The following is a 10,184-nucleotide window of genomic DNA, read 5'->3' as shown; positions in this document are numbered from 1 at the left end:
GGAGTTCTCTCTCTTTTAGCTCTTGGCACACTTAGCTTGTGACTCTTGTGACTCTTGGCTTCCTTGCATTCACTCATGTGGTCCACAATGGACTTATGGACTACAGCTAGGCTGATGCTGTACTGGACCCAGCTCCAATATGGAATGGAAACTCTGGACACTGGCTGTGATTTTACCTCTGCCAAAGCCCCAGCTACATTTCTTCTATGACTGGCCAAAGGCAAATGGGACTTTGGAAACCCAGGGATGTAATTCCACAGACATAAAAACCACTCATTCTCCTGTGCAAGTCTCAGAATATTGCAAGAAATCCACCCCAACTAGCAACAAATAGAGAATCATTGATCAGTTGCCTTCTGTACACCCCCTGCTGGGGATTGAGCCCGCATCCCAGGCATGTGCATGATTCAGAATAAAACCTTAATCTCCTGGTTCATAGGTCAATGCTCAAACACTGAGCCCACTGGCCTGGCATGATTGTGGTGTGTTTTTAATTCTTGCCTATCTCCTTCCCTCTTTTCCTTCCTCCCTTCTCCCCAAGGCAAAATTTCAGAAAGGATTCTCTTTTTCTTTCGTATTTAGAGAACATAAATATCATCAGTAGAAACAATGAGGCCTCTTGACATCTCCACCCCAACTTCTTTTTGTCAGTCAGTTTTAAACCCATTGTTCATGATCTTCCAAAATCTTCTAATTGGTCTTCTTGCCTTCACACTTTCTCCATGCAGAGGGACCTCCCTAAAGCACAGATCCATTCATGTTGTTCCTGGCTTGAGAATATTTGTTAGTTTGTTATTGTTCATTCATAACCTGATAACATTCAAGTTCCTATCCTAATCCTCAAAGCCCCCACTACCCACTGATGCTGGTTGAACCTGGCATGGAAATCAAAGAGGAAAAAGAACACATGAATAAAAAGACCATTGGATGTGGCAAGAAGGAAGGAAAGTGTAATCTTCTCAGCACAGTTTCAATAGCCTGTTAATCACAGATCGGGTATGTGGAGTGGTGCTCAGGGGGAACTGAAGAAAGCGAGATGCCAGTTTAGCAGTGAAAGAAGAGAAGGAAATGGAAACATAGGTACAGCATCTGGCGATGTCAGGGGAAGAATTCTCAAGACTGGGAAACTGAAGCAGGTTTGGAGACTGAAGGCCATGGAGAGGGGTGCTCTGAAACAGGTTCTCAGTCATGCCTGCTCACCAGATCACAATCAGTCATTGGCAGAGCCAGAGTGTAAGCCTGTGCCTCAGTCACCAGGGACCAAGGAAGGCTGCATGAGAACACAGAGGGAAGCGGTAGAGGGAAAGGCAAGGAACCCAAAATTGGGAAGAGAGGGGTTTAAAACCAGAGGGAGTGGCACAAAGGACAAAGTTATAGGACTTCATACTTTTGCTTAAAGCTGGTTTTGTCTGTCTTTGCAAACAATTGTTTTTAGCTCATTGAAAACGAGGTAGAAGTTTATTTATTTTCCTCGATCCAGGATAAATGAAGGTGTTCTCTGAAATTCATTCTAAATATTAGAATATATTTATAAACCAGCATGATAAAAACCAGAAAATAGTTGCCCTACCACATGTGTTGAGCAGGTGTGGCCCTCCACACAGTGTCTAGTTTTTATTCTTTTTTACTATTTATTATATAAAGAGATTCTGATCCTTCAGTCCTGTTTGGAGTGATGGGAAGGGTAGAACCTCTTCTAGAAAGCCTCATAGCTGTCCTGCTGAGAGAGCCCTCTCCAAGCCTCTCCTACAGAAGCCTTTCTGAGACCAGGAACACTGACAAGCCTGGAGCCACTGGGAATCACACACCTAATTAACTCCTGTGCATTGCAACACTGAGTTGGCCCTGAAAATAGACCTGAAAACCATCAAGAGCTGATGGGACTTGGGAAATGTGCAACTGCCATGAACTTGCTTGATCTTAAAAGTAGCATTTTGTCACCAGGGCTCAATTCCAAGAAGAAGAGGCCGCAAGGTTGGAGACAGGATGCTAGGTTGATAAATATTTGCTGGCGAAGGCTATCCAGCTGGTTCCAGATGATAGAAAAGGTCTTGTCTATGAGAGGCCATAAAAAGCCAGATGAATAGTGGACAGATCCTTCTATGTGGATGTTGATAGTGTGGGGAGGGAAGACAGGAAGAAAGGAGAAGATAGCTATGGGTCATCCAGTATCTATTTATTTTACTGAATAATTCATTCATCTTGAAAAAAATTGATTAGTCTTGAAATTCTCTCTTTCATATGTGGCACACAGAACGATGTGGGAGCCAACAGCTTTCCTCTGTGCACTACTCATATTATGTCTTTTATTAAGGTCTCAAGACATTTCTCTTCTCAAGTTGGTCACCAACGGGTTTGGGTAATCAGCTTAAGAGAAACCACCCATGGCCAGGAGTGGCACTGCCTCTCTTCAAGACCAGATTTTGAGCTCTTGAAATATTTCTAGATGGACCTCACCTCATTGTGATTATTTCCTTCTCTATGCTTCTCAAGTAAACATTTATTTAGCCCTGTATGTTTAAGGGCAACCAGGAAGATAAATCAGATGGTTTCAAGGTAAATGCGCCTCCAAATTCCCTCCCTGCACACAGTCTTAACCTCTATCCGTCCACTGACTTCACACTCATGCCATCCCAGTTTCCCAGTTAGATGATATGGCAGCCCCATCCCAGACCTCACATAATTGGAAAATGCTTGATTTTACAATCTCAAGCTCTAAAATGTACCTTTATCAAAACTTCCTGCTTTGTTTGGTTTGTTTGTTCGTTTGTATTGTTTTGTTTTTACTGTGCAATTCACCAAATCTACTCTTGGTGACTTCTTGATCCTCAGGCCCTCCCAAGTTCATGAGTCCATCACCCAGCTCCAAGTGTTTCCTACCACCACCCCTCACTATTTTCTTCTCTTTCCAGTATAATTCCCAGACTTAGATTGTTGGTGATAGCTGCTATTTAAATGTGGTCTCCAACCCCACAAAGGCATCTACTTCTTCAGCCTCATGTTGATTTCCTGTCATAGTTCTCACAGCCACCCCAAGATAACCTTTCTTGACACCCTCATATGGATATCATTTTCCCTCTTCTGAACTCTCATAGCTTGTACTTGTTATGCCCTCATGGCTTCCATTGCTTTCTGACTCAGATAATAGTTGTGTGTCTAATTGTACTATTCCTCTCTGAAGTCTTTTAAGGTTTTAATTTCTTATTCATCTTTGTTTCCCAGTGCCTCGCATCAAATAGAAGCCCAGTGACTGTTTCCGTAATCGAATAGCACAACTCTTCTACAAAGGAACTTAAAAAAATAATAATAGCTTAATCAGATATCAACTGCAAAAGTTCAGAAATAGGTATTTTTATTGAGAAGCAAATGAAAATATGCCATGAGAGTATTAGCTTGCTGTTGCTGCATAATGAATTAGCTCAAATTTAGCAACATAAAGCAATAGACATATTATCTCAGTTCTGTAGATCCGAAGTCTGAACACCCAAACTGGGTTCTCTGCTTACTGTCTTCTTCCTGAACAGGATAAGGAAGAATATTGGAATCCTTTAGCCCCACACACCTCTTCAAGCAAAATGTCGCCTTTTTTTGCATTGTATGAAGTATGGAGGGAGGAGACTGTAATGTCCCTTTGGCAGATTATTTGGAAAGAACTTGTTGCTTAGTTCAAAGACAAATTTTCTTATTGCAAGGATTTTCTTAACTTTATCCAAAGATAGAAGGGACTGACAAAGAAGATGTGAACCCTCCACATGAAGAGACCTATTAAAGAGAAGAATTCCTATCCTCAGGGCACCAAGTAAAGCTGGGTGTATTCAGCCTCTCTCAGATATGCGTGCCCAAATATTTGAAGCGATAGTCCCAGCTGAAGTGGCAGTGATTGAGGGAAAAGGAGTATCCTGCGTGGACCACTGTGGGGAGATGTTAACATTCCCTCCTCTTGAATGGTAGGTTTGTTTGCCTTGTTCCTCATCTGCTGCCTGTTTGCTAGGTCCCATCAGCAAATGTGAGCTGAGGTCCTGCTCCCTCATCTATCAGATGAGGGGCTTATAACCAAGCTGTCATGACCCAATATTTGTGGCTATAAACTGAAAAGAGTTGCACACACTGAAGTCAGTACCATCACTATCACTAGCCAGATCCATCTACTGCCCGCCTTGTCCGTTAACTTCTCAGTTACTACAGGCTTGCAATGGATCTCCCTCTAATGGTTAATAAAACTCTATCAGGATTTCACATTTTGGTGTCTCATCATTTAAAAATATACATATAGCCCAGCCGGTGTGTCTCAGTGGTTGAGCATCGACCTATGAACCAGGGAGGCATGGTTTGATTCCCAATCAGGTCACATGCCCAGGGTGCAGGCTTGATCCCCAATGTAGGGCATTCAGGAGACAGCCAATCAATGATTCTCTCCTCTCATTGATGTTTATATATCTTTCTCCCTCTCCCTTCCTCTCTGAAATCAATAAAAAAATATTAAAATAAATAAATAATATACATATATAAAACATTGTTCCAGCCCTAGCCATTTTGGCTCAGTGGATAGAGTGTCAGCCCTGCGAACTGAAAGTTCCCAGGTCCGATTCTGGTCAAGGGCACATGCCCGGGTTGTGGGCTCTATTCCCAGTGGCAGACTTGCAGGAGGCAGCAGATACATGATTCTCTCTTATCGTGGATGTTTCTATCTCTCTCTCCCTCTTCCTTCCTCTTTGAAATCAATAAATATATATTTTTTTAAAACACACAAATATATTATTAAAATCAAAACAAAACAAAAGTACCATTTTACTTACCACTTCATATTAATTGGTTAATTTGATCATCTTTATAGCCATGCAATATAGTTCTGGCAATCCATATATAACTCTGATCAGTACAAGTCAAGCCATACTGAAAATGCATAAAAAGAAATGGCTATTAAGAAGAAATGTATGGTGAATCTCTTCATTTCTACTTCTGACCAAAAGGGGCTGCTGGCCTCTCCTCCTGAATTCTGCATTTGACACAGTCCTGTCCCAAGAACATCTACTTGTTTATTAAGTGTCCCATAGGTGAATGATCTATCTGGACCATGCCACAGCACAACAGGTGAGGGAATTGCAAGAATCCTGGCAATATTGGTCAATTCTAACAGAATCTGAGGTCTGAGACTGTGCAGGGCTATGGAGTCAACAAGGATGCAAGTTGACTAGGTTTGTTAGTTTAAGTGTATCGTGTTTCGTTGATATGAAGAAGGGAAGTTTGTTTTGTATATGATTACTTCCCTCAGGAACAGAGATGGGTTAGTGTTTCATTTGATTTTTTTAAAAATATATTTTATTGATTTTTTACAGAGAGGAAGGGAGAGAGCTAGAGAGTTGGAAACATCGATCAGCTGCCTCCTGCACATCTCCCACTGGGATGTGCCCGCAACCCAGGTACATGCCCTTGACCGGAATCGAATCTGGGACCTTTCAGTCCACAGGCCGACGCTCCATCCACTGAGCCAAACCGGTTTCGGCTCATTTGATTTTTATATTCCAAGGAATTTTACCTCCATGGCTCACTTCCTTTTTCTCTTTCATTATCAAATCACTAAGGAACACCCACAATAGACATGGTGCCTTCCCATGAATGTCACCCTTGGTCCTATACACCTGCCCAGCCTCTTTCCTTTTTTTTTTCTTAAACAGCTTAACTGAGGTATACTTCACATATTCTAAAATTTACCCTTTCAAAGCATATGATCCAGTAACTTTGAGCATATTCAGAATTTTGCAATCATTTCCACAACCTAATTTTGGAATAGTTTCATCAAAAGAAGCTCCATACCCACTAGCAGTCACTCCCATTCCTCTCCACCCCTTCATTCCTAGGCAACCACTAATCTTCTTTCTGTCTCTACAGATCTGCCTATTTGAAGGTTTAAATAAAATGGAATCATACAACATGTGGTCCTTTGTGCCTGCCTCTTTCACTTAAGTTAACCTTCTTGAAGCTGCTCATTCACAGGCAGAGCCATCCATCGATCCATTCCCCTGCATGTGTCTCAGTTTAAGAAACTTAGGAACCTTTCCAAACCTCACTTTGATCTTCACTTTTAGACATCTACTTTCATTCACTGAAATAAAATATTAGGGCACTTATGCAAAATGGGATACAGGTATATATAGCATTATCTTCCACATTTAGAATATAAAATAATTGAGATGTATAGTGATAAACAGTACAAATCATCAGCAATCAATGCTGATTAGGAGCTTTAACCTATTCTCAGAATCCTATAAGCTACTAAACCCCATTCTCCTCTGCTAACAGAGCAAAGAAAATACAACTTCTTTGATCTCCTTATCTCAGAGGCCTTCCATTCTCAATCATGGTACTCAATTTTGTTAGCAGCTAGAAACCCAGAAAATATTGTATAACAGAATTAATAGATGCAGACCATTTTCCCCTAGGACAATATCACATAAAGTACACTTGTGTCTTTAAAAAGATGACTAATGCAAAAATGTTAATCACATGTAGGTACAGAAGGGGAAATACACAATTTTGTCCAAGGGTCTGTCTTTTTTTTTAATATATTTTTTATTGATTAAGATATTACATATGTGTCCTTGTCCCCACCTTACCCTCTACCGCCCCCCCCCCCCCCGCTCATGCCCTCACCCCCCCCGTTGTCCGTGTCCATTGGTTAGGCCTATATGCTTGCATATAAGTCCTTTGGTTGATCTTTCCCCCTTACCCCTACCCTCCCCTACCTTCCCTCCAAGGCCCGACAGTCCAATCAATGCCTCTCCATCTCTGGATCAGCCCTTGTTCATCAGTTTATGTTGTTCATTATATTCCACAAATGAGTGAGATCCTGTGGTATTTATCCGCTCTCCAGTTCCATCCATGCTGTGGCAAATGGTAAGAGTTCCTTTTTCTTCTTCCTCTTCTTAAAGAATACCTTTCAGCATTTCATATAATGCTGGTTTGGTGGTGATGAACTCCTTTAGCTTTTTCTTATCCGTGAAGCTCTTTATCTGACCTTCTATTCTGAATGATAGCTTTGCTGGATAAAGTAATCTTGGTTGTAGGTTCTTGCTAATCAACACTTTGAATATTTCTTGCCACTCTCTTCTGGCCTGCATGGTTTCTGTTGAGAAATCAGCTGACAGTCGTATGGGTATTCCCTTGTAGGTAACTGACTGTCTTTCTCTTGCTGCTTTTAAGATTCTCTCTTTGCCTTTTGCTCTTGGCATTTTAATTATGATGTGTCTTGGTGTGGTCCTCTTTGGATTCCTTTTGTTTGGGGTTCTCTGCGCTTCCTGGACTTGTAAGTCCATTTCTTTCACCAGGTAGGGGAAGTTTTCTGTCATTATTTCTTCAAAAAGGTTTTCAATATCTTGCCCTCTCTCTTCTTCTGGTACCCCTATAATTCTGATGTTGGTACGCTTGAAGTTGTCCCAGAGGTTCCTTACACTATCTTCATATTTTTGGAATCTCTTTTCTTTTTTCTTCTTCGGTTGGGTATTTTTTGTTTCTTTGTATTTCAAATCTTTGACTTGATTCTTGGGATCCTCTTGTCTGCTGTTGGATCTCTGTAAATTATTCTTTATTTCAGTCCGTGTATGCTTAATTTCTAGTTGGTCCTTTTTCATGTCCTCCATGGTCTCACTATAATTATTGAGGGATTCATTAAATTTATCGGCGGTTTCCATAAAATTCTTGAAAAACCTTATAAACGTGGCCTTGAACTCTATATCCAGTCATTTGCTTTCCTCCATTTCTGCCATTTGTGACCTGTTTCTTTGTCTCAGCATTTTGGCTGCTTCCCTGTGTTGATAGAGTGGCCCTGCACGCCAGGTGTCCTGTAGGGCCCAGTGGCTCAGCCTCCCCAGTTACCTGAGGTGGACACTCTTGGTGCACTCTTGGTGCCTTGGTTGTTGTAGGAGCACTGGGAGGAATTGACCTCCAGGCCAATTGGCTGTGAGAATCAGCTGTGTCTGAAGTGGGCGAACTTCTGTGCTGAAGATACCCTTCTGGGGCAAGACTTGCTTCAGTGGGGCTTTGGTGCTCACTGAGTCTGCTCCCTGAGTGTGCCCCTTATGGATGTGAGGAGTTGCAATCTGGATGGTCCCCCTCTGACCACTGGGTACAGTGGCTCCTGGATCTAAGGAGGTGCTAATTCAGCCTCTGCCTGAGGCCACACAGCAGGAGCCACGAAGAGGCTCAGCTGTGAAGCAATGCAAGCCGCTGCGGGGCCTTGGGCCTTCTCTTGGAAGTTCTGGGTCTGCCTGGCTCGGCTGCAGTTAGGTACATTCACATGCAAAAGCCTCTGCCGCAGCCTGGGTGGGGCGGGGTCTCAGGGAATCAAAGGGCGGAGCAAAGAGCTATGGCTGATTCTCCACCCAGCCCTAAGGAGTCGCGGGTCTCAGTGACCCGATAATTGCTGCAAGCACTTCTGAGGGAAAGCCGTACTAATACCAATCTTAACTCACCTAAAATGCGATGCTATGAGGAGGCTGGTTGGTCTCCTGACAGCCTTGATCAGTACTGACATCTGTGGTCCTTAAGGTAGTATATGTTAGGTAGGGATAGACTATTGAGGGTGATGGGGCACACCACCTCTACTAACTGTAAAAATACTTGTGGATTGCTTGGCCTATTGATGTATTAGGTCAAAACTCTTGAAGGATGACAGATTGAGCTTCCAGATACTTCTCGTGCATTTTCCTGTCCCTGTGCCAGTTGTGGGTTTCCATTACAAGAGCGAGAAAACTGTAACTCAGCCCACAGTTAGAAGAGCTGTAGTAGGTCAATGTTTTAGTTGACATTTTCTACACTGTACACCTGAAATAAATTTCATCATTAGTAACAGCAGGTGAAGATTCTCTTCTTCCATCTGTTTAGGGCATCTTTGATTTCCTTGTTTCTCAGGCTGTAGATCAATGGATTCAGCATAGGGATTACAACAGTGTATAATACTGATGCCAACTTGTTTTGGCTCAGAGAATCGCCAGAATTGGGATACAGATAAACAAAGATACCTGAGCCAAAGAAGAGAGTCACTGCGGTCAGGTGAGAAGCACAGGTGTTGAAGGCTTTGGACCTGCCTTCAGCTGAAGTGATCTTCAGAATGGTGGCAACAATATAACCATAGGATATCGTAATAATGAGGGCAGATGAGACCCCAAAAATTACTGTCATCAGAGACAGTATGACTTGGATAAAAAAGGTGTCAGAGCAGGATAGGATTAGCAGCTGGGGCAAGTCACAAAAGAAATGGTTGATGAGGTTTGGCCCACAGAAATGCAGCTGAAGTAAGGCACAGAGTTGGATAAATGAGCCAAAAAATCCAGTTACACAAGATGCTGCCACCATCTGCACACAGAAGGTTTGGGACATGATGGTTGTGTAAAGCAGAGGATTACAAATGGCAGCATATCTGTCATAAGCCATGGCTGTCAGGAGACAGCATTCAGTCAGAGCCAGGCCAGAGAAGAAGAAGTATTGCATGGTGCACCCCGTAAAGGAGATGAATTTGTGCTTCTTGAAGAAGTCTGAGAGCATCCTGGGGGCAGTAGTAGAAACATAGCAAATGTCCAACAAGGACAAGGAACTGAGGAAAAAGTACATAGGTGTGTGCAGATTGGAGTCAGTCCTGATGAGAGTGATGAGGCCCATATTCCAGGCCACTGTCATCAGGTAGATCCCTAGGAATATTGAAAAGAGGACAATGGTGAGCTTTGGAAATTCAGAGAATCCCAAGAGAATGAACTTCGTAATCATTGTACTGTTCCTTCTCCCAAGCATTGAGTTGGTGATCCTAGAATCTGCAGGCAGAGAAGAGAATAAATCTCTTAGTCAGTTGTTATCTCAATTCTATTAAAATAAACTACCTTCTACCCACATTGAACATAGAGTCAAGAGAAACAGTGAGCCATTTTAGATGACCCTGGTTAACTTTGCCTCTAAATAGCTCTAATGGTCTTACGAGTCAATTTTCCCACATATAAAAGAGGATAACTATACTTTTCATTATTAACCCATCAGGCTATTTAAACACAAAAGTAAGTATATTGAAATTTTTTAAAAAAATATTTAAACCGGTGATTTGGAAATTTTAGGATATTAGTAATGGGGTTATAACTCCTATGGAAAGCTTTGTGACTAAGAGCATGGCCTTAGATGTCATATGGCTGGTTTTGGATTGT

General features: G+C 42.2%; 1 protein-coding gene across 1 annotated transcript; it reads right to left on the bottom strand.

Moving 5' to 3' along the window:
• Positions 1 to 8,838: 8,838 nt before the first annotated feature.
• On the bottom strand, positions 8,839 to 9,783 carry LOC132242247 (olfactory receptor 5AN6-like). Its single transcript, XM_059711149.1, has one exon. It carries the CDS (start codon positions 9,781 to 9,783, stop codon positions 8,839 to 8,841), a length of 945 nt encoding a protein of 314 aa, XP_059567132.1.
• Between the last annotated feature and the right edge of the window lie 401 nt (positions 9,784 to 10,184).

Source organism: Myotis daubentonii, chromosome 9 (genome assembly GCF_963259705.1).
Source record: "Myotis daubentonii chromosome 9, mMyoDau2.1, whole genome shotgun sequence".
In the NCBI taxonomy this organism is placed as follows: domain Eukaryota; kingdom Metazoa; phylum Chordata; class Mammalia; order Chiroptera; family Vespertilionidae; genus Myotis; species Myotis daubentonii.
This window is presented reverse-complemented; position numbering and strand designations above follow the sequence as displayed.